The 22,494-nt window shown below is 53.4% G+C and overlaps 4 protein-coding genes across 8 annotated transcripts; 1 reads left to right on the top strand and 3 right to left on the bottom strand.

The window, feature by feature from the left end:
- Positions 1–19: 19 nt before the first annotated feature.
- RNF5 (ring finger protein 5) lies at positions 20–2,561 on the bottom strand. The gene is made up of 6 exons (XM_016215359.2): positions 2,201–2,561; positions 1,269–1,287; positions 1,060–1,172; positions 898–952; positions 704–821; positions 20–597 (listed from the first exon to the last, which is right to left on the bottom strand). The coding sequence occupies exons 1-6, from the start codon at positions 2,338–2,340 to the stop codon at positions 500–502; spliced, it is 543 nt and encodes a 180-aa protein (XP_016070845.1). The 5' UTR covers positions 2,341–2,561; the 3' UTR covers positions 20–499.
- A 738-nt stretch (positions 2,562–3,299) lies between these two features.
- Positions 3,300–11,935, top strand: AGPAT1 (1-acylglycerol-3-phosphate O-acyltransferase 1). 4 transcript variants are annotated; one of them, XM_087817319.1, is made up of 7 exons: positions 3,300–3,416; positions 8,740–8,948; positions 9,170–9,303; positions 9,611–9,786; positions 9,941–10,036; positions 10,159–10,231; positions 10,717–11,935. In XM_087817319.1, the coding sequence occupies exons 2-7, from the start codon at positions 8,749–8,751 to the stop codon at positions 10,899–10,901; spliced, it is 864 nt and encodes a 287-aa protein (XP_087673445.1). In that variant the 5' UTR covers positions 3,300–3,416; positions 8,740–8,748; the 3' UTR covers positions 10,902–11,935. The 4 variants fall into 4 exon arrangements, with proteins under 4 accessions (XP_087673445.1, XP_087673446.1, XP_087673444.1 ...); XM_087817320.1 differs by lacking the exon at positions 3,300–3,416 and adding an exon at positions 3,546–3,628; XM_087817318.1 differs by lacking the exon at positions 3,300–3,416 and adding an exon at positions 4,797–5,022.
- Positions 11,566–15,269, bottom strand: EGFL8 (EGF like domain multiple 8). Its single transcript, XM_016215338.2, has 8 exons — positions 15,186–15,269; positions 13,876–14,002; positions 13,508–13,630; positions 13,292–13,404; positions 13,113–13,208; positions 12,839–13,009; positions 12,457–12,771; positions 11,566–12,189 (listed from the first exon to the last, which is right to left on the bottom strand). The coding sequence occupies exons 2-7, from the start codon at positions 13,974–13,976 to the stop codon at positions 12,629–12,631; spliced, it is 747 nt and encodes a 248-aa protein (XP_016070824.2). The 5' UTR covers positions 13,977–14,002; positions 15,186–15,269; the 3' UTR covers positions 11,566–12,189; positions 12,457–12,628.
- Positions 14,564–22,494, bottom strand: PPT2 (palmitoyl-protein thioesterase 2). Of its 2 annotated transcripts, none has more exons than XM_087817316.1 (8): positions 22,301–22,494; positions 21,961–22,114; positions 21,411–21,506; positions 21,214–21,321; positions 20,356–20,439; positions 20,162–20,246; positions 16,465–16,519; positions 14,564–15,149 (listed from the first exon to the last, which is right to left on the bottom strand). In XM_087817316.1, the coding sequence occupies exons 1-8, from the start codon at positions 22,484–22,486 to the stop codon at positions 15,135–15,137; spliced, it is 783 nt and encodes a 260-aa protein (XP_087673442.1). In that variant the 5' UTR covers positions 22,487–22,494; the 3' UTR covers positions 14,564–15,134. The 2 variants fall into 2 exon arrangements, with proteins under 2 accessions (XP_087673442.1, XP_087673441.1); XM_087817315.1 differs by lacking the exon at positions 14,564–15,149 and adding an exon at positions 15,325–16,292.

The raw sequence follows: 22,494 nt of genomic DNA, 5'->3' as shown, positions 1-22,494 counted from the left end.
GGGAGAAGGACAAAAGTGGGCAGAGTTCTCATCAATGCATCTCAACTTGTTTATTGAATTTGTAATGAAGATAGTGAGGGGAAGGAAGCATTTAGAGTCAGAACCCATATTAGACACTGGGGAGAGAAAAATTAAATTAAATCAACAAGGGGAAAGTCAGAGGGAGCCTTGCCCACCTTTCAACATCAAATCAAGAAACGTGGGGGAAGGCAAAGGATGAGCAAAGAGGAGAAACAGACCTTCTCTTCCATCCATCCTCCCTCCCAGAGCTGGGAGGTGCGCCGCTACGGAGCGAGAGTGCGCAGTTCAAAGAGAATGCTTCTCCCATCCTCTGTGCAGGTGGCGCTCCTCCCCACACCCTCCTGGAGAGTGGCCAAGGCTGGCCTTAGCCAACAGAAATGGAGGGGCTGGGGGGAGGGCCCGGGAGGAAGGAAGGGTCAGCAGGAACCCCCAATACTGATTCTCCTCTGGCTAGAGGTGGGCAGAAAGAAGACATAGCTCAAATACTGAGCAGCCAGAAAAAGAAGAAGATGGCGAGAAACAGGAAGAGGGAGTCCTGCCAGCTGGAGGCTGGGTGACCCTGTCCCAGATCCACACCTGTAGGAGAGAGGAAAGCTATGGCAGAAGCATCCACTCCCGGGACAGGAGGGGGCCTGAGGGGCTTCAGGGGACTCCTTGGTAGGGGCAGAGGGATGGCTTTTACCTGCACCCCGGCGGAATGGCTCATGGGTATTGAAGACGGTGGTGAAAAATCCAAAGGGAAAAGCACCAACACCAAAGGAGAAGTGAAAGCCCCCGGTATCACCAAATGGCTGGAATCCCTAAGGAGGTACAGAAAGTCAGAGTGGGGATGGGCAAGTCTTTGGCAAGGAAGAAACACGATCAGACAAGACTCACCCCTCTGCTCTCTGGAGCTGGTCGTTGGCCCTGGGGGCGGGGTGGAGTTTTCAATCTGAGGAAAAGGAGAGGGACATCAACAGGAAATGTTCTCTCCACTTCCACACCTCACTCCCAGGGAGGAACTCTTCCACCTTTCCTCAGCACCCTCCTCTCTCTCACCTGGGATCCTGGGGCTTCTGACTCCCTCGCCCATAAAGGGGGACAACCTTTTCTCTGCTGATCCCAGCTTTACACACTGGGCACTCTTGCCGCTCTGGCCGTGTCTCTAGCCACTGGGGGGAAAAATGAAGTGGTTTCCAGTACACAGCAGGGTCTTCCAGCTCCTCAGACCTCCCCCATTTCCCTCTTCATCTCCTCTGAGTACGCACCTGATGAAGACAGGGCCAACTGGATGGGGGAGGAGAAAAAGGTCAAACTAGCTACAGGAAAGAGACATAGACCCGACCTCAGAGTCCCACCTCACCCCCAATTCCCAGGATTACCAGCTGTTTCTTTTCATATTGTCTGCCAGCTCTACCATGCCAGCCCACTCGGCCTTCCAGCGTTTCTAATCTTCCCACACCTAAAGCTTCATCCATCCTCAAAATGCTCAACCCTCTCCTCTGCCCCAAAACACGTGCGCACACACACTCACCCTCATCCCCACCCTTCTCCTTTTGACTTAATTTTCAATTCTCTTCAGCCACCCCTTTCCAGATTTCCTTTCAGTACCAGCCCCATCCTTGCCCCCGTGACTCCCAAACCAAACCCCCTAACTAGCACCCTCCCCTACTACTCCTTTTCCTCTCTTCCAGGCCCAATCAAGTCCCTATTGCCACAATCCTTTAACTTCTCAAGACTGTCCCTCCAGGTGCCCTTGTCCCCAGGACATACCACCCCCTGCCATACCTCACCTGAATGTGATCCCACATTTCACAGGTCTTCCCCATCAAGTAATGCCTCCCCTAACCTTTGAATTAATCCGTTTCCACCCGCATGGCTAAGACCCCCTCACTTATCTGGGTAAGGTGGCTCGGGTCTCCCCGATACAGATGTGCGCCGTCCACCCTCCCGCCCCACTTCCTCTCAACACAGCAGACGCTCCAGCTCCTCGTTCCTGCGCCTCTCCAAGCACAGGTCTCGTCAGCACAGGCGAGACCCTCCCACCCACTCGCACACCCGGAAAGACGTGTGTTCCCTCCTCCGGGCTCACCTGTGGGGACGTGCCCTCCGATTATCCGTATGACTGTTGGTCCCCCCGCCCTCTGCCTCCCCCGTAAGGAGACGACCCCACTCCTTTCGCCCCCTTCCCGATTCTCACCAGTACAGGTGGCCACACATACTGATCACAGCTTCCCGAGCAGTCTCCAGACATATATTACATTCGAAGGTCGCGCCTGCCCCGCCCCGCTCGCCGTTTGGCCCCTCAGAGCCCCCATCCTCCTCCTCCGCTGCTGCCATGGCCGACGCGGCTTCGCCTCCGCGTACCCCTTAGTCCCCGCAAACACACATACACAAGCCCAACAAACAAGAAACCGCCTCCTGCTCACGATCGTTTGGGGAGGCTTCAAGGTTTTTTAACCACGATTGGCCTGAGTGCCTGCCAATCACACAGAATTCAAAAGAAAGGATTGGCCCAGAGGCGAGGTGGAAAGAGGCTTGCGCGGTCCTGCCCTCGCACGAGGACTATTGGCTTACACCGCCTCGGCCGGCCCGCACCCCGGGCTGTAGGCACCGCCCTACGGCCCGCCGCCGGCCGGGGGAGGCGTTATTCGTCTGGGTGGCTGCCAGTCACATCCAAAGGCCAGAAGCAATTGGTTCGGGACTACCTAGATCTCGGCTGTACAACCCCTTTCTTTCCTTCACTTCCTGTTTCCTAGAATGTCCGGATTCCTATTGGACTTTGGAGCGAATGGCTCCAAAGCAATCGATTGGCTAGACTCGACGGGAAATGGTGGTCAGCTGAAATGCGCTTGCGCAGCAGGCGGCGGGAAGGGGTGGACCAATCCTGTGAGGGTTGAGCGTTCTCTGAACGCATCCTTCACCGCTATCTTGTCGTCATGGTGACGGCTCTACAATTGGCTGGCTTTGGGGGTTCAAAGGCCTCGGCTTAGCCTCATCCTAGTCTTCGGCCTGTGGTATCTCTTGCCCGATTGGGCCGTTTCCTTCGCCCCTAATTGGCCGAGATCGGAAAAGACAGCGAAGGGCTCAGGAAAGAGGGAAACACTAGGGTCGCGCGTTCAAAATGGCTCCGGCCTCTTTCGGTGACGTAGAGAGCAAAGCTTGGGGCCGCCCCTCCCTCCAAGTGAAGAAGGGAGAACTGGGATAGCCCAGCGCGTGGATGGTGCGGGCCTCGACCTGCGGCGCCGGGGCCAACCCGGCCCTCGGCTCACCGACCTGGCCCGTCCCTCTGTGGGTGGTTTACAGAGCAGAACTGAACCAAAGGCTCACCCCTTTTGAAAGTGGCCGGTAGAACAGAGTTGGCCTCGACTGCGTTTTAAACCTTAAGAGCAGAAAATGCCTAGCTCCCCCGCTCGGTGAGTGGGTGCAGGGGGACAAGGCCCGCCCCTTTTTAGGGCGACCTGCGGCGGAACGGAGTTAGGCCCGCCCCTTCCTTCTTGGAAGATGCCCTGGAGAGCTGGGGTCTTCCCCCGGGGCTGGGCCCCTGGGACTTAGGCGAGTCGCTTCAGAGCGTGGGCCTTTGTTCTGCAGTCAGTGACCCTCACTGTGGCCCAAGGAGCAGAATTAGGTAACACTCCTCCCACTACCAGAGCTCTTCACATCTTCCTCAGGGCGTGCAAAGTCTCACGGCTAAGGCGTGTCGGGGCGGGGCAGACGCGGGCTGACGGCAGTTCAGCAACAACCTGATAAATGCAGGGGAGGTGGCGGTTCAGGGGTTCTGTAGAGGTTTAGGGGGAAAGTTAGTGAGAAGAGGTGGAGACCAAGGAAGAAGCAGTGATAGAATGATCCTGGTAAAGGGATAATGGGAATATGGGGACCACGGGCTGGAGACGGAGCTAGCTACATGGCTACAAAATTAAGGAGGCATGCTTGTCCCAGAGGAACCAGCATTCTTCCTCACTTTCCCCTCGCACCCCCCCCCCCAAGAAAGCAATCCTAATGCCCAATTTCCATTTTAAGAATAGATGCGCCCAGACTGAGGGGTTGCCTCGGCTTGGGTGAGTAAGGAGACTGATAGGAAGGAACTGGAAAAAGTACTGAGGTTAACGAGCATCGAAAGACGGGCAGGGAGAGGGCCTGAGAGCATCCTTTCTCTTTAAAGAGGCAGGGGCTGGGGAGGGGGTAGAGGAGGGAGTTGGACTGCTGGGAGGTATGGAGGGGACAAAGGACAAAGAGACCAAACTAGGGGGCTGGAGGGGGAGGGGAGGGGAGATAGAGCCCTGGAGGGACAAAGAGAGGTGAAGGGCTCAGTGCTTGGCATCCAGTAGAAGTTTGATAAATATTTGGAATTGAATGAGGGACAAGAAAATGAGTCTCAGAGAAGAGTTAGAGGGAATAAGCAGCAGATAGGGGAGTTAAGGAGAAAGGAAGAAGCCAAGAAGAAGTGGCAAAAGGGCAGCTGATGAAGACTGAGGAGAAGGAATGGGCCGAGAAAGGAATACAGCCTGCAGGGGCACACAAGTCACGTTAGCTGAAAGGGAGTTTTATGGAGGAAAAAAGATGCAGCTGCAGCCAGAGAACGACAGATGCAGAGCCCAGCCCAGCTCTCCCGGAGCGCGGCGAGCGAGCGGAGACTGGTCGGCGCGCGGAGGAGACGCCGGGGGCCCGGGAGGCGATTGGCACAGCAGCCGCCCATCACCGCCCCCTACTTCCTGACCAGCCCCGGAAGCCACAGGCGGAGGGGAGGGTGGGGGGATAGCGGCAGCAGCCCCAGCCCTCAGAGACGGCAGGAAGGGAGGGCGGGAGGGAGCTGGGGGGACAACCCCCCACCCTTGCGACCGCTATGGGCCCAGCCTCCCACTCTCACCTCCCCTCCATCGGCCGGGGCTAGGATACCCCCAAGTCCTATCGCCCCCTTGGCACCGACATCCCGAACGAGGCACAGCCAGCCACCCGCCACCACCGCTGCCGCAGCCTGGCTGGGGAGGGGGCCAGCCCCCCAGGCCCCCCCTCCCCACTGAGGTGGGGCAGGAAAGGGACGGGAGGAGGGGGGAGGTGCTGAAAGGGGCAGGGAGGACAGGGTGGGGGAGAGACTGGGCCTGGGAGCGTGGACTGGGGAGAGGGCTGCTGTGGAAAGGATGAGAGCTGAGTGGGGAGAGGGTTTCTGGGGAAAGGAGAAGGGGGCCTGAGGGGGAGGAAGGATGGACGAGACAAGAGAATTGGAGACTGAGTTGTGGATAGGGCGTGGACAAGGAATCCTGGAGAGGGAATTCCTGCACCTTCCCCGGTTCCTTTCCTTGCCCTTTGGCCCCGCCTGACTCTTGGAGGGTTGTGGCTAGGAGATGGCGGTTTACTGCCCTCCTTCCCCGAGCAGAATTTGCTTCCTAGGAATGCCCTCAGACAGGTCTGCTTCCATCTAGGCACAGAGCCTCTTGTTTTTCAGTGGCCTCCAGCACTGCTAGACCCTCAAAGTCAAGGGCCTTGTGTGTTTTGTGTTGAATAGGTGTACCTTTCACATAATAGCTTGTGTGCGGCTAGGTTGTCCTATGCTGTCCATGGCTGTGGAGAAATGGTGTGTTTTTTTCATCAGAATTGCCCATTCTCATATCTTAGTCCATGTCTCAAGTCTAGCCTTGACATGTTCAAGTGTGTGAGTTTTCATATACATATTGCATCTATTATTGGTTTCATGTTTCTTACACATGTTTTTTTATGCATGTGTACTTTAGCAGGTAGAAATTATACCTTATTTTGGGGGGCTCACTTGTTCTGCCCATGGTCCTGTCATATGCAGTCTTCAATGTGTGGGACCTATGCTTACGTGATTAGCACACACTCCTTTTGTGATCGGGTTGGTCTCTCTGCTGCATATGTTTTCCCAGGCAGGGTTCATGATACACTGATGTGACATGCCCAAAATGTGTGCTTATGGTTTCACTATTTCTTAATTTTATTGGCAGTATATTTTGGGAACAATGGGCTCATTAACCCATTTGGCTCTCCATTGCATTTATAAGTCCTTGGATATTTCTGCTCCAGAAAGGGTCACTTAATGTTACGTATTAGAGAGGGTAACTGGGCCTCCATCACCCCAAAGAATCATACCCAGGTGACTCACCTTGCTGATCTCTGGCCTGTGTCTCTTTCCACACATTATCTTGCCAGTGGCTGTGTACAGCCTGTGTCTGGAGTTCAGAGTATGCCCTGGGTCGGCCCTGCCGTACACATTATCTGTCCCCAACTATGCACTGTTGGCATGTATTTGATGACAGCAGTATCTTTACCTGTGGCATGCTAATCCCCTTCTGTATGTTTCTCTTGTGTGTACGATGGTGTGTGCCATCTTGACTTGTTGCCCTGCTTTCACTGTGGGCGTGTACTGCATGTGTATATTCAGAGTAGGTTACCATTAGGCTCGCTGTGTTCACTGCTTTCTCAGTGACTTTCCATTATAGCTAATAGTCCTCAAGAGGGTAGCTGTCTTACTCATTCTCAGAACGGTCACCTCTGTCATTAATCATGGTTGTGCGGGTATGTATACAGCCCTATGATCTATCTGTTCAGCAAATGTTTATGAGTGCCTTCTGTGCCTCTTGTCCTAGGCATTGGGGATAAGGCAGAGTCTCTGCCCTCAAGCTGCTTATAGACTAGAAAGGGAAACAGAAATGCCAGTGAGCAGTTATATACAGTTATGTTACAACCAGTGGTTCTCAAACTCACCTGGAAGGCTTGTTAAAGTAGAGATTATATGGAGCCAATATACAGAATTTCTGATCCAGGAGATCTGGGGTAAGGTCTAAGAAGTTGTATTTCCACCCTTTAAGAGCCAGTGATTAAGATAAAAGTGTAATGAAAAGTCAGGCCTGGTGGAGTTCAAAAAGACCTCCAAAATGTGACACTGAACTGAGTGAGGCAGGTGAAGAGGTGGAAGGGCATTTCAGCCAAAAGGAACAGCATGCTCATGGCACAGAAGCATGAAAGGTCATGGTGTGTCTGAGGAACTGATGTAAATCAGTTTGGAGTAAAAGGCATTTGTGGGCATGTGGCCAAAGATGTAAGCAGAAGTCAACTTGTCAAGAAGTTTCCTTTATGCAAGAGAGGGAAATGCCCAGATTTGTGTTATAGAAAAATTTCTGGTTGCCATGTGGAAGAAGGATTGAAGGGGAAGAGTTAGGAGCCTGTTGCAAATAGTCCAGAGGAGAAACACTGGTCCAAACTTGCAGGGGCAGTGGGATGGGTGGCTCCAAAGCCTACATTTTAGAGCTGGCAGTCTCCTGTTTCCTCTATTGCCTGTTACCTTTGCTCTTGGCAGTGGGCTTACCTTTGAGTACAGCCCTTCCTGGTATAGGAAGGGAGTGTCTTTGGCCTTGATAGTATTTGCCTGAACACCAGTTTTGTGAATTGTGACCCTGCCCCACTGCTGGGGAAAGAAGAGTAGAAGAAGGAAGGGCCTAGAAGGCAGGTTCTGGGCGCCTGCCCATCTTCCTCCTGAGCTCTTTCCTCTTCCAGGGTAGGTCATATGATGTCTCTTACTCTCTGCCCTTTTCTCACTTGGTGAGGCCTTACCCTCTGTACCTGCCTGACCAAACTGCCTCCCGCGTTGCTGGAAGGGAAGGAAGGAGTGGTGGGATTCGTTTGCCTGTCTGTGGAGGCAGGATTGATGGAGGTAGTTACTCCTAGTATGTCCGTGGCTTTATCTGGAACGGGAGGCTGCCTAGGTGGAAAGGGATTTTTCTAGGTATGCATTTCCAGTCCTTCATCTGTCACTGGATGTGATTATAAATTTGTGTATGTGTGTGAACTGGTCCAGCTGTGTGTGTATGTTTGCCTTAGTGACAGAGCCTTTATTCTTGTAAGTCAACCTTTGAGAATGTCTGTGGGTGTTTTGTAACTTGCACAGTATCTGCTATGTGTGCACCTATGTAATTCACATACAGATAGCAGTGGGATTGAGTTGTTAGGGGCACAGACAAGCTGCTTAGGTTGAAGCTAGGAAGTTCCTTGTAGGTGTCATATATCACCTCAGGTAAGGTACTTAACCTCTCTGGGCCTGTTTCCTATAAAATGTAAATTTTGTGGTTTAACATAGTGTATAATATGTATAGATCAGCCCTAACAAATATAATGCAAGCCGTATATGTCATTTTTAGTTGTCTGGTAGCTACATTGAAAATGGTAAAAAGTAACAGGGTGAAATTAATTTTAATGCACTCTATTGAACACAAAAGTTATAATTTCAAAATGTAATCCATATAAAAGGTTATTAATGGGATATTTTACATTCTGTTTTTCATTCAAAGTTTTTGCAATCTGATGTGTATTTTACATTTCCAGCACATCTCAATTCAGACTAGGCCACATTTCAAGTGCTCAGCAGCCATGTGTGGCTGGTGGCTGCTGGATTGGACAGCAGAGGTGTAGACCCTTATAAGACCCTTAAAAAACCCTTACCAGCTACTAGTGTTAGCTCTCCATTTTATTGTCCTTTTATTATCATGCATCTGTGACTTGTGGATGTACGTGTCTCCTGTCTCATGTGCATCTGAAGGTATCTGGAGCCTTCAGAGAGAGGGGCGGGAGACCAGTCCCAAGCTCCCCACTGGCCCCATCCTAGAGAGGCTTCCTGAGTGGGTTTCGATGGGAGCCCTGGCCCCATCCTGTGTCTCCTGCCTTCTGCACCTCGTCCACCCCACCCCCCTCCAGGAATCAGGCCCACTGTCCCTCACCCCTACCCTGCAGGTGACCAGAATGGACCTGTGGCCAGGGGCATGGACGGTGCTGCTGCTGCTCTTCCTGCTGCTGCTCTTCCTGCTGCCCACCCTGTGGTTCTGCAGCCCCAGTGCCAAGTACTTCTTCAAGATGGCCTTCTACAATGGCTGGATCCTCTTCCTGGCTGTGCTTGCCATCCCTGTCTGTGCCGTGCGAGGACGCAATGTCGAGAACATGAAGTGAGGGCCAAGGGATGTTGGGCGATGAGGGAACCTAAGGGTCAGAAGTGAGCAGTGGATGGGGAGGGCATGGGGTGTGTAGGAGAGACTGAGAGAGTCCAGGGACAGGAAGGGGAGAGGACTGTAAAGATGCCCAGAAGAGGGTAAGGTAGAGGGGAGCTGAGGCATGCAGGTGGACGTCAGTGGATCCCCCTGGAACTGCTTGCCGTGACACCCCATAGGATCTTGCGTCTGATGCTGCTCCACATCAAATACCTGTACGGGATCCGAGTGGAGGTGCGAGGGGCTCACCACTTCCCTCCCTCACAGCCCTATGTCGTCGTCTCCAACCACCAAAGCTCCCTCGACCTGCTTGGTGAGACCCTCCTCCAGCCATGACCTTCCTCCTGGAACACACCTCCCCCAGCCATGCCCTTCCTCCTGGAACCTTCCCCAGAATCTTCTCAGAGTTGCCCAACTGCCCTTCAGCTCAGACATGGCCTTCTTTCCCTCATAAGCAGGGTGGTAGGCTTTTAATCACCCTTCCCTCCACCTGGGTCTTCCCTGGCCCTTCCCCCCAGTCTCACTCTTCCTTTATATGCAGGCCCCTGAAGTGTGGGTGATGACTTGGGTGAGGTGGGCATGACCACCCTGATGCTCACCCCAACTTACCTCTGCCTCAGGGATGATGGAGGTACTGCCCGGCCGATGTGTGCCCATCGCCAAGCGGGAGCTACTGTGGGCTGGCTCTGCTGGGCTGGCCTGCTGGCTCGCAGGAGTCATCTTTATCGACCGGAAGCGCACTGGGGATGCCATCAGTGTCATGTCTGAGGTCGCACAGACCCTGCTCACCCAGGACGTGAGTCACTCTGGGGATGTGGGGGGCAGGGGGGATGGAGTAGAATAGTTGTAAATAAACTGATATCAGGGCCAAGGGGCCTCATAAGTCACAACCATTTTGCGGTCCCTCCATATGTGTGTGTCTTCCTCGTCCCTCTTTCTTCCCCCTCCAGGTGCGAGTCTGGGTTTTTCCTGAGGGCACAAGAAACCACAATGGCTCCATGCTGCCCTTCAAACGTGGAGCCTTCCACCTTGCAGTGCAGGCCCAGGTGATTACTCCTCCACCTTCTGCTGCTGAGCCCCAGCCCCCACCATCCCTTCCTCTCTGGTGTAAGCATGGCCTGGGGCTTCAGAAGGGAGCCAGAGGCTAATGCCCTTTCCCCTTTCCCAGGTTCCTATTGTTCCCATCGTCATGTCCTCCTATCAAGACTTCTACTGCAAAAAGGAGCGCCGCTTCACTTCGGGTAAGGGCTCTGAGCAAATCTGGGGGCGGGGGGGCAGGGGGGCCGGAAAGGTCATGGCGGAGGCTGGAGGGACATTCCTATAGAGCAGGATCAGTCAGTGTCAGAGCTGTGAGATGCCCACAGGATTGTCAGCCAGCAAGTATGTGTTAAGCACCCACCATACCTTGCTAGATAGGTAACAGTTGGTCCCTCCAGGAGAGGCCATGACTGTCTAGCAGGAAAGATAAGGTGTGCAGAGCTGTAACACTCAGCAGTAAACACGAAACCTAGACAGTGGGGGCTGGAAGGGCACCATGTCTGGACTGGGGTCTGAGGAAGGCTTTGTGCAGGAGGGCCTCGAGGAACAGGTGGCATCTAGCAGGCAGAGGGGCAGTTGCCCCGGGTTGGAGGAAGAGCACTGAAAGGTTGAGGAGAGTAGCAGGAGAGCTCAGAAACTGGGCCCAGCTTGCCGGCAGAGGCCCTGATTGTGCTCACCCCCCTCCCAGGGCGATGTCAGGTTCGGGTGCTGCCCCCAGTGCCCACAGAAGGGCTGACACCAGATGACGTCCCAGCTCTGGCTGACAGAGTCCGACACTCCATGCTCACTGTTTTCCGGGAAATCTCCACTGATGGCAGGGGTGGTGGTGACTATCTGAAGAAGCCTGGAGGAGTGGGCGAGGCCCGGCTCTGAGCTCCCCTTCCATCTAAACCCACATTCCTCCACACACCTGCTAGCCCAGTGGGTCCTGAAGCAGGACCAAGCCCTCTTCCTCGTTTCCCCTCGTTCCCCCTCTCCCCACTCAGTCTCCTCTTTGGAATCTTCAGCTTCTGAAGTGAATGTCTCTGCCCCTTCCCAGCTCCCCCCATGGACTCTCTTGCCTCGGTGCAGTCTCCACTCAGACCCCCACCCACCTCCTGTGCCATTGAGTCTATGGGACAGTTGCCTCCCCCTCATCTCCAGTAGCTCAGCCTACACACAGGTGGAAGCACTCCATCCTGTCCCCAATGGACCTTCTTCCTTTGTGGTCTTCGCTCCCTCTCCACCCCACATTGGCCAGTGGACCCATCCGTTCTGTGGAACAATCCCCCCCCCAGGTCCATGGATTCCGTGGACTCATCCCATTGTGAGGAGGACTCCTCATGCTGTGCCTGGAAGCTGATGCCTGGAACACTCCTCCCAGGCTCCTCCTGGGAATACTCCTCAGCACCTTCACCCTCCCTCCCATGGAGCCTCCTGTCAGTGGAGGCTGGACTCTTCTCACTCAGAGGTCTCATTCCTGCCCATGCCCAGGTGCCCAGGACTGTGCATACTCCTGGATGCCAGTTTGGTCTTGACATTTCTGCTTCCCCTGTCCCTGTGCCCCGGCCCCACCCATCCCCCTGCAGCCCTTCTGTACCATTCTAATGAGACAAGGGGCAAGGGGTAGCCACGTGCTGCACTCACTGCTCCCTGAGGGGCTGGGGGAGAGCACTGAACCCTGGCTGGAGGGGATGGGAGGGCTTTTAATTTATTTCTCTTTCTTTGAGGTTTCCCCCCTCTGAGCCAGTTTTCATTTCCTCCCTGTGGCATTAGCCTCCCTGCCTCCCATCCCAGACTAGTGCCCACAACAGGGAGGGGCTGGGAGCAAAAGGAGAGGGTGGGACTCCATTTTTCATGGTTGGTTTTTATTAATTATCTGGATAACAGCAAGAAACTGAGAATAAAGATTGAGCGAGATCTGGATACTTGAGCTGTGTTTGTTGAGTTGAAGAAGCAGTTCCCACACCCCCAGGCAATCTGCCCCAGCTGGAAGACTCAGGGGCTGCCACTGAGACATTGCTCCTTAGTGGCAGATAACCTTATCTGCAGCTCCCCAGCTGGCGAATCCCAAAGGATTAGTGCGTCCAGCTTCTGTATAAATTAGGGGGCAGGGGCTCTGCAGAGGTTCCTCATTGCCGCCCGTTGAGGCCTGGGCTCAGGCTATTGTCCTCACAGGAGCCTGGTTAATGACAAGGAGACAGGCAGACCTGTTGGCTGTGGACTGCCTCCAGCCTGGAGTGGGTATGAGTACTGGGGAGACTGATACTCCCACCCAACAGTAAGTGAAACCACCAGGTTGGGGGCAGTGCCAGAAGAAGGGGTGGTAAAGTGCTTATCTGGGGAAGGTATGGGGAGAGTGAGTGTTAGGGAAGGGTTTTGGGAAAAGAGAAACTGAATTAGGAAAAGCTGGGGGTGGGGTCCAGCAAATACAGGCAAGAGGACTCACAGGCGCCTAGCCTCTCCTCCAGCAGCAGCACCTGGTTGCTCAGAGACTCTATCCGGTCGCCCCGGCCCCACAGCTCTGCCACCTGTTCGGGCTGCAGGTCTTCAGGTGGCATGGGCAGCACGGCTCTGACCCAGGCCCCAGCCTGCCCAGCCCACTACAAGGAAAAGACGCCTTAGGGTGTTGGGGAGGGGGTGCGCCCAGCCCAGCGGGTTTGGCCCCAGGCGCCCAGGCTCGCCTGCTCCAGCTGCTCCAGGCGCTCTCGCAGCTCCCCGATCTCCCGGCTCAGGGCGCCCTCATCCTGTTCCGCTTCCCGAACTGGGACAAAGGAGAGAGCGTGACCAGTGCCCAGGCCCTGCCACCAGCCCACACCCCTGCCACTCACCCGCCACGCTGAGGATGCTGGCACTAGTTGGAGGCTCCGGGGATCCCTCTACGCAGGTGCGCCCGTCCGGGCCCAGCACCAGGCCGTGGGGGCAGCCACAGGTGAAGCTGCCCGCGGTATTCAGGCAACGGTGTGAGCAGAGGGTGACGCCAGTCCTACACTCATCCACGTCTGGTTACGGGAAAGAGGAGGGGCTGAGGGGCTGGAGCGGGCGCCGAGGCCTGGGAGGGCCAGGAGGGCTTGGCGCCACCGCGGGGCGGGCGAGCCGACTCACCCACGTGACAGTGCTTCCCACCCCAGCCGGGGGCGCACTCGCACCGGTCCGGCCGGATACAGGCGCCTCCGTTCAGGCAGGGTTTGGCGCAGACAGCTGCGGGCACAGGAAGGGCTGTTTGGGACGCACTGAGCCACCCCAGGCGCGCCTCCCCGAGGCCCGGGAAGAGCCAGCCTCACCTTCATCGCAGGTGAGCGCCCCTGGATGCCGCTTCTTCCATCCCTGGCAGCACACCGCGTGCACCTGCCGCACCTCCCTCCTCACCTCCCGCCACGCCATGCGGTACGTGGTCCTGGAACACAGCACCGGGCTCTGGACCCTGACATATGGGTCCTGGTCGCGGTTCTTGGGGTTCCTCTTGGAAGACCCCGGGATCCAAGCTCCCTGTCCCTCACCTGTAGGTGCTGCAGATGCGCCTTCCAGAGCACAGGGTCAGGTAGGGCTTATACACCGGTTGGCTGTAGGACTCGTTGTAATGGAGCGGGACCACTAGTGTCTGCTTGGAGCAGACCCCCTGACTGCACCCATGCGGGAGAAGGTGGGAGACATTGAGTGGCCCAGGCCCTGGAGAGCCTGGAGCCCTAGATCCCTCTAGGCTCACTGAGGCCCAGTCCTCCCTTCAGGTGACAGCCTCGTCCCCATTCTAAAGTTTTTTTGCCACTTGTGAAGCCCCACCCCGGAAAGTTTCCTGAAGATCTTACCCTGCCCCACCCCAGAAAGTTTCCTGAAGATCTCACCCTGCCCCTGCCCCCTATGTTGTCACCTCTCTTTGAGGGATCCACCCTTGGACCCTTCTCCTGACATCAGTAGGAGGAGGAATGAGAGCACGCCTAGGAGAGTACACAGCTCAGCCCTGGACCCCATGATTCTCCTTGACTCCAGACTGCCGGCTGCAAGCAAGAAGAGGTTAATGATGGCCCTTCCCTCCCCTATTAACTTCTCCAGATCCAGCCCCTCCAAAGCAGTCTGCTGGTGCCCTCTAAGGGTGACAGGACATTTATTTGTACACACTTGCACTACTCACCAGGATTGCCAACACCCGTGGGCATGTTTACCTAACAGCCCCCTTCCTTTAGCTCCCCATGGTCCATACAGCACCACCCAGGCTCACACCCGGACACCCTCCCTCCCTCCCCTCTGCACACAGAGTTAACCCTCCGATCTGTAACACGCCCTCTTCCCCCTTAATCTTCCCACCGTCCTAACCTCGCATTCACCACTGCATCCACTTCCCTCCTTGCACACCCCCCCACACACCTAGCAACTCCACACCTTAAACACATTCCTACTACCTTCCCACACCCGTGCCATTCCATCACATGCACCCCTCACCCAGACAGCACCCCCAACTCACACTCAAAGGCTGTGAATGACCCTCCCTTTCCCCATTGACATTCTGTCCCCACCTGCCTTCCGCTCTCTCCTGGAGACTTCAGGCCCACCAGCCTCAGCAGCAGTTGCTCAGACTGGTGGGCAGGCTGGGCTGCTGAGAGAGGAGGGGCTGGGCCACACAGAGTCCTCCCATTCTTGCCCCCTCCCACAGGCCTCCCCTATAGCTCCAGCTTGGTCTCCTCAGTGGGGTCCAAGTCCCACCCCAGCAAAGGGCCCCACAGAAGTATCTTCCCAACTTTCTGAGGCCCCTTATTTCTTGACCCCCCCAAATCAGAGGCTACTGGCTATGTAACGCTACAGTACCCTTGGCCCTAGCCTCCCCCCTAAACCCAACACAGACTGGGGGAGAACTGGGGGGCAGGGAGAGAGCTGGCAGAGAACAAAGTTGGGTCAGGTCATGGGAGAAGAGGCAAGATCAGTTGAGGAAAAAAGGGGAAGTCATGCTAGGCAGGGGGACAACCAGGGCACTAAGAGGAAAAGCGACCCCATTTCTCGATGACATTTGTTAGGGCCGGTGGGGGGCGGGCACAGTTGAGTCAGCCACTGCCCCCTAAGCCAGAGTAGACAGGGCCCTATTGTCTCCATCAAAATTCCTTCTTTCCAGGAAGAGGAGGCTCATTGTCCAGGCCTTCACCCAGCTCTGGCCTACAAAGGTTGAAAAGGGGCTCAGCAAATGCTTACCCTGACCCTTAGCTCCCTGGGCTAGCCTGGGGGTGGCAGGGACATTCCATCCATGAAGCTGGGGCACAAACCACTGGAGCCCTGGGCTCAGGCCCCCAATCTTAGCCTGGGACAGGAAAAGAATTGTCCTCAGCAGGAAAGAACCCACAGAGAATCAGGAACCCACACAGAATGGGCACTGAGAGAGCGGAAACACCAAGGGGGTCCCACCCCAGACCAGGCATCCGGGCACCCAGGCCTTGGGCCCTCCATTCCCATCCCTTTTTGGGAGCCAGGTTCCCCTCACCTGGAAATGAGCCAAGTCACACTGAGGAAATGGAACTTTATTTCCACAAATACAGGGGTAATACCCATTCAAGGGTAGCTAAAAGAAGGGCTGGGGCCTCAAAGAAAGTAGGCTCCCAGGAGGTACCCCAACACTGAACATAGGGACTGGGGGATCCCCAAACCTGAGATGGGCCTTGCAGGCCACAGATATTCCCCAACACTGACACTTCAAGAATGGAACTGTCCCCATAGGGGAGCCTCAGGACCCCACTCTCATGGGTAGTCCTTCCTGGGGGTGGGATGGCTGACAACAGGGGGGAGTTCAGTGGGAACAGAAGCTAACAATGTCCTGAGTGGCCTGGGAGGAGACTGCTGTGGTGGGCAGGCTGGGTTCCCCTCCTGTACAGCCAGAGATGGAGGAGCAGCCACAAGTTAAAAACCTGGTTTCTCACTTCCCAACCTCAGCCTTGAAAGGATGGGAGAACATGGAGCAACCCCCAAATGAAGACATGAGGTGGGGGAGACCAGGATTTGTTATTCATGGAGCAGAGGAGGGGATCCTGGGAGCCCTGATTGGTGGGGGCAGTGTGCAAGAAATGATGTGGTCACTGGTGCAACAGAGCTGGACATCTGCTTTCCAAGGCCACCAATTGGTCTCTGGGCCAGGGAGTTCCTAGGGGATCCCTGGGGATGTCCTCAGGAGAGCCAAGGTTCAATGCAGGTCTCATAAAGGGTATGGTTGGAGTGCCAGGCCGTGTGGGCAATCCCAGCCATTGGACACCTCACTATGGCCCCCCGGGCCAAGAGAGTCTTCAACCCAAAAGAATCCCGAAGATAAACCTTTGAGGTGGATAAAGGGGCACGGAAGACAGACACAGAGAGAGACAAAGTGAGTTCCTGCTGGTGTCTCAGGCACCCTCCCACCAGGGTGAACCCTTCAGTTCATGAGTCAGTAGCAGGGAGGGCTACAGATTGAGCTGGGACAGGGCATGAAGAAATCCCAGGAACTCACCAGTTGCTCCTCCATCTCCAAGACTGTCTCATTTGCATCATAGAAACCAAAGAAGCTATAAAGAGAAGGGGGTGAGGCATTATCAGGACAGCTGGAGAAAATCAAGGTGGGCTAGGGTCCTTAAGGAACTTACAGCCTGTTGGGGAGACAGGCAGCAGAGAGGACACTCAAAATATTTAACTGGACATCATGTACCCCATGAGGTGACGTAATGAAGATGCAGCATCACTTCGCTGAATTCCCATCAAAAATGTATAACCTGAATCTAATAGTGAGGAAATAGCCAACCAATCCAAATTAAGGGACATTCTACAAAATAGCTGGCCCATACGCTTCAAAATATCAGTCTCGGACAAAAACTGGGGAAGTATTCCAGATTAAAAGAGACTACAAAGACAAGAAAACTAAATGCAACACATGATCCTGGGTTGGATCTTGCACTGGAATATTCTTTTTCTAAAAAGACAATTGGAAAAATTTGAGTAAGGTCTATAGAGCACCATTTCAATGTTAATTTCCTGATTTTGATAACTGTATTGCAGAGATGTGAAAAATGCCCTGTCTATAGGAAATATACACTGACATGCTAAAGTTTTAGGGGTAAAACAACATTATGTCTACAGCCTACTTTCAAATGGTTCACACACACTTGCTGTAGGGAGCAGATGCTAATGTAGACGTGGTAAAATGTTAACACTCGGGAAAACTAGGTGAAGAGTATACAAGATTGCTTTGTACTACTTTGGTAACTTCTTAAGTATGAGATTGTTTCGAAATAAAAAGGTCTTAAAATGTTTTTTAATTAAGAATATATAGCTGGCACAAGCACTGAGTGGACGCTGGTGGTGAATAACTGAACACATGCTAATAAGAGTAAGTCCAATGGGCTACAGGAGCAAAGATGAGAAGCCACTGCCTTAGTTTAGAGCACCAACAAAAGCTTCCCAGCGATGACCCTGGACTAGGGAAGGCTGTGAGGCAAATGGGATGCAAGAGCAAAGGCACAGAGGTGAGGCGCAGCTGGGTCGGCGGGGAGCTGGGTTGGAGGCCTGGAGGCCATGTTGACAAGCTGGGTTTCATAAGGCGGGGAGGGCAGCAGGGACACAGAGACCTGGACTTGCACTCCAGCTCTGCCACACACTCCCCACTGTGTGCAGCTGAGCATGTTACTTCTCCCCTGTGTCCTATATAAGAAATACATCCTTTGGAGAGAGGAAGTAAAGCATGTGATTAACAGATAGCCTGACTTCACTTATTCTATGAACTTAAGCAAATCATTTCATCTCTGCACCCAAATTTCCTAAAAGGTTGTTTTGAGGATTAAATGAGCTTTTTATTTTTTAAATCCTCACTCGAGGATACTTTTTCCCATTGCTTTTTAGAGAGAGTGGAAGGAAGAGTCAGAGAGAGAGAGAAACATCAATGTGAGAGAGACACACATCGACTGGTTGCCTCCCGCACAGCCCAAGTACGTCCCTTGGCCAGAATCAAACCGAGACCTTTTAGTCCGCAGTCTGACGCTTAACCACTAAGTCAAAATGGCCAGGGCTAAATGAGCTTTATCTGAAAAGTACTTAGAACAATGCCTTGGGTCTATGTAACTGTGCTATGTAACTGTGAGCTATGTAACTGTGAGCTATTACCACCTTCATAGGCTTGCTGTAGATCTGAAATGAAATATAAATAAACCCCATCTCCTAAGTATAGGATGTTACTCCTTCACTCAAAACCCTCCAATGCCTTCCCATTTTACTCAGAATAAAGTCAAGGGTGGTGGGTGCCAGGGGCTGGGGGAGGCAGGGCTGGGGAGTTCGTGTCTAATGGGTATGGAGTTTCAGTTTGAGAAGAAAAAAAAAAGCCCTGGAGATGGAATGTGGTAATGGTTACACAGTAATGTGAATGTACTTTAATGCTACTGAACTGTACATTTAAAAATAGCAATTTTGCCCTGGCTGGTGTGGTTCAGTTGGTTGGAGCATTGTCCCATTCACTGAAAAATGGTGGGTTCGATTCCCAGTCAGGGCACATACTCAGATTGCGGGTTCAATCCCTGGTCCGGGTGTGTACGCAAGGCAAAGGATCGATGTTTTTCTCTCTCTCTCTCCTTTCCTCTCTCTAAAAATAAATACATAATACATACATAAAATACGGCAAATTTGCCCAGCCGGTGTGGCTCAGTGACTGAGTGTTGACCCATGAACCTGGAGGTCATGGTTTGACTGCTGGTCAGGGCAAGTGCTGGGTTGCAGGCTCAATCCCCAGTAAGGGGTGTGCAGGAGGCAGCTGATTGATGATTCCCATTGATGTTTCTATCTCTCTCTCTCCCTTTCCCTTCCTCTCTCTGAAATTGATAAAAACATATTTTAAAAAAATTAAAATGGCAAATTTTTTGTTGCGTATATTTTAGAAAAAAGAAGTCAAGGGCCTTACTTTGCCTTACAAAGGCTTGACATAACGGCTCCCTGCTACCTTTCAGCCTCCTCTCCCACTCTCTCCAGCTCCCTGTGCTCATACCTGCTCCAGGGCCCATGCAGATGCTGTCCTTCTCCCTGGCCCTACTTCCCCCACACTGTTGCACAACTCCTTCCCTCATTTCCTTCAGTGTCTGCTCAAAGGGCAACTCTTCCAGGAGGAGTTCCCTGGCCACTATCTAAAACAAGCTCCAGCCCGGCCAGGCGTGGCTCAGCGGTTGAGCATCGACCTAGGATCCAGGAGATTGGGGTTCGATTCCTGATCAGGGCACATGCCCGGTTTTCGGGCTAGGCAGCCGATCAATGACTCTCATCATTGATGTTTCTATCTCTCTCTCCCCCCCTTCCTTCCCTCTCTCTGAAATCAATAAAGATATGTTTAAAAAATAATAATAAAATAATAAAAACTATTGATTTATGTTCTAAAAAATATATAAATAAATAAATAAAATAAATAAATAAACAGGCTCCAGTCATCCTGAAAGTCCTTCCCCTGCCTTATTTTATTTTTACCTGACATATACATTTACACATATTATCTGTCTCCCCTACTAGAATGTAAGTGACATAACAGCAGGGACTTCTCTTTTATTGACAGCTGCATTCCCCAGGCCCAGAACAGTGCCGGGGCACATAGTGCTCAATGAGTGACTACAGAGGTCAGGTGCCACTCCAGATCACTCATGGAGATCTCGAGCCGAGGCTTGCACATAGTGCCATTGAGACCTGGTTTTTCTAGAGGAATAGGATGGCAGGGGTGAGTCTGAGGCAATCTCAGTAGTCAGGTAAGTAACAGAGGTGATAGGAAATGGACTAAAATGGCATGGAACTATACGCATGTCGTACCAATGTCAAGTTCCTGGTTTTGATATCGTGCTATAGTTACATAAGATGCAACCACTGGGGAAACTGGGTGAAGGATGCACAGGGCCTCTCTAAACCATCTTTGCAACTTCCCATGAATCCATAATTATTTCAAAGTTACAAGTTTTTACAAAACCAGGGGTGGTAGGGATAGAGAGGAAGTAGAACCAGCAGGATGTAGTGACTGGCTAGATACAAGGGGTTAGGGGATGACTCCCCAGGTTTTGGTCTTGGCTGACAGGATAAATGGAAGGTGGGGGGCATTAATTGAACAGTGGGACCAGTTTTAGGCATGAGATGAAGATTGGTGGGGATTAGGGAGTATCCTTAGCCAATTTTCAGGCCACACAGTCCCTTGTTACCTGGACTGCCAGGGGGTAATAACACCATCATCAGGGCCCCCAATCAGCACCATGCGGCCCACACGAAGGAAGTTTTTCCGCCATGCTGCAGGGTGAGAAGAAGAGAGCCTGAATCAGTCACAGGGGTCAGGCCAGGTAACAGATGGGGTCAGAAAAGCAGAAAATGGGACCCAAGTAGAAGCCTAGGGTCTCACCAGTGGCATTGGGATGGTCTCTTTCCCCATTGATCAGGGCCAGGAAGCTGCTGGCATTGAGGTACAAGTCATCATGGTGGGGGTCTGGGTACAAACAGCATTTAGAAAGATAGTCAGAGAAGCAGGGAGAGGAGGCAAGATTGGAGACTGGAAGACCAATCAGGAGGCTACAGTAATAGACAAGGTAAACAGTAATATAATGTAGCGACAATAATAATTGTGAACATGAGAGCAAACACCTTTATCTAGTACCTACTATGAGCCAGGTACTGTTCAAAGTATATTATATTCATAAATTTATTGAATCCTTACAACCACTCTATAAGGTAAGTACTATATTATTATTTTATAGATGAGAAAAACTGAGTCCCAGAAAGGTTAAGCAGCATCCAGAGTCACCCAGGAGGGTCAGACTTCAAACCCAAGTAGTCTGGACCCAGTATCCATGGTCTTAAGAAGTACCTTAGGCATTTGCGTTAGGTCTGCTGCTTGTTTCTGTAAATAAAGTCTTATTGGAACAGAGACACATTCATTTATGTGTGGTGTATTGCTGCTTTCACACTAGTAATGCCAGAATCGAGTGGTTGTGACAGAGACTATATGACCTGCAAAACTAAAAATATTTACTATCTGGCCCTTTAAAGGAAAAGTTTGCTGACCTCTGCACCAGACTGTACCTTCTGAGACAACAGGTGATACACATAAAGCATTTTGAACAGTGCCTGTTCACACAGTAGTGCTCAATAAATATAAGTTATCACCATTATTATTGCTGTTGGTTATGGTAGAGGGGAAAGCAGCAGGCCCTACCCTCCAGGGTTCCCCTCCATGGAGGTCCAGTTTAGCACCCCTACTCACCGTGCCAGTAGTTGCATATGGAGAATTCCTGCCCCCAAGGGCTATAGCAGATCCGGTAAAGGTTAGACCTCATGGAGGTAGGGAACAGCCACTTCAAGTAGTCCGTGTCTGGCAAGAGAGCAGTGGTGCCAAGTGGCCCCAAGCCTTGGTGCCCCCAAAACTCAGGGCCCCCTATGAAGCCCAGAGTACCCACTCACCTCCATACTGTCCCATCTGTGGAGAGGACAGAGAGATGAAAGAATCCACATTGTGCTCATCCATCACAGAGAGCAGTGCCCGGCACACCAGGCCCCCTGTAGGCAGACCACCACATTGGGCAGGGATTTAGGGGCAGCCAGGCCAACCGTCTCCCCCCTCTGCCTCTCCCCCACCACAATGTACATAAAGACTGAGATCCAGAGAACACAGACACACCCTGTGGCAGAAGGTCCCATATCATATAAGTGACAGAGCCAGGATTAGATTCTGGGTCTTCTGACTGTAACTCGAGGATGCTCTTTACTGCCCCTCTCACTACCTCTTGGGTCCAAGAACCATGGGTAATGGGGAAAGAAGGGGGCAGCCGTGCAGGGAGCATCCCACTCAGGACACACAGAGATGAGGCCCGTGCTCAGGGAAGTCCGAAAAGGAGGGCTCAGGCACCAGGGTCCTGGCTGGAGCAATGTGGTTCAGAAAAGGGGACACTAGGAAGTGCCCCTCAGATAAGGATCAAGCTTCAGATAGTGCTTAGGTTTGGGGGGCACCTACCCTGCGAGTAGCAGATGAGATGCACCCCTTGAGGGGCCTGTGCCATGATGGGGGCGACAGCCTCTCGGAATCCTTGCACCTGTTCCCACAGGGGCCGCAAACTCTCTCTGCCATCGAAGAGGTCGAGCACCGTCACCACAGTCCCGGGGTGTGTCTGTGGGGAGGGGCAATGCTGCGAGTGGGCATGAGCTGCGAAGGCCCTGCGCGCCGCCCCTGGCCGCGCCCACATGCCTACTGTGCGCCGCTGGAACCGGGGCCTCGTCCCCCACCCAGCCCTCCCCGGGGCAGCACCAGCTCCGCACCCTCCCTCCCTCCCGGCCGCAGCGGCGACCCGCCAGACCTCGTTGATGAATTCCAGCAGGTGGCGGAAGCTGTACGAGCTGTCAAAGAGCCCGTGCACCACGATGACCGGCTTGTAGGGCGCGCGCCGGCGCGCGGGGGCCGCGGGCGGCAGCAGCAGCGGCAGGACCGGCAGCAGGAGCAGGACGCGCGCGGCGGGGAGCCGCGGCCCCCGCAGCCCCAGCATGCTCCCGC

This window comes from Miniopterus natalensis, chromosome 5 (genome assembly GCF_054644295.1).
Source record: "Miniopterus natalensis isolate mMinNat1 chromosome 5, mMinNat1.hap1, whole genome shotgun sequence".
In the NCBI taxonomy this organism is placed as follows: Eukaryota; Metazoa; Chordata; class Mammalia; order Chiroptera; family Miniopteridae; genus Miniopterus; species Miniopterus natalensis.
The sequence above is the reverse complement of the archived record's forward strand: the minus strand, read 5'-3'. Positions and strand labels throughout refer to the sequence as shown.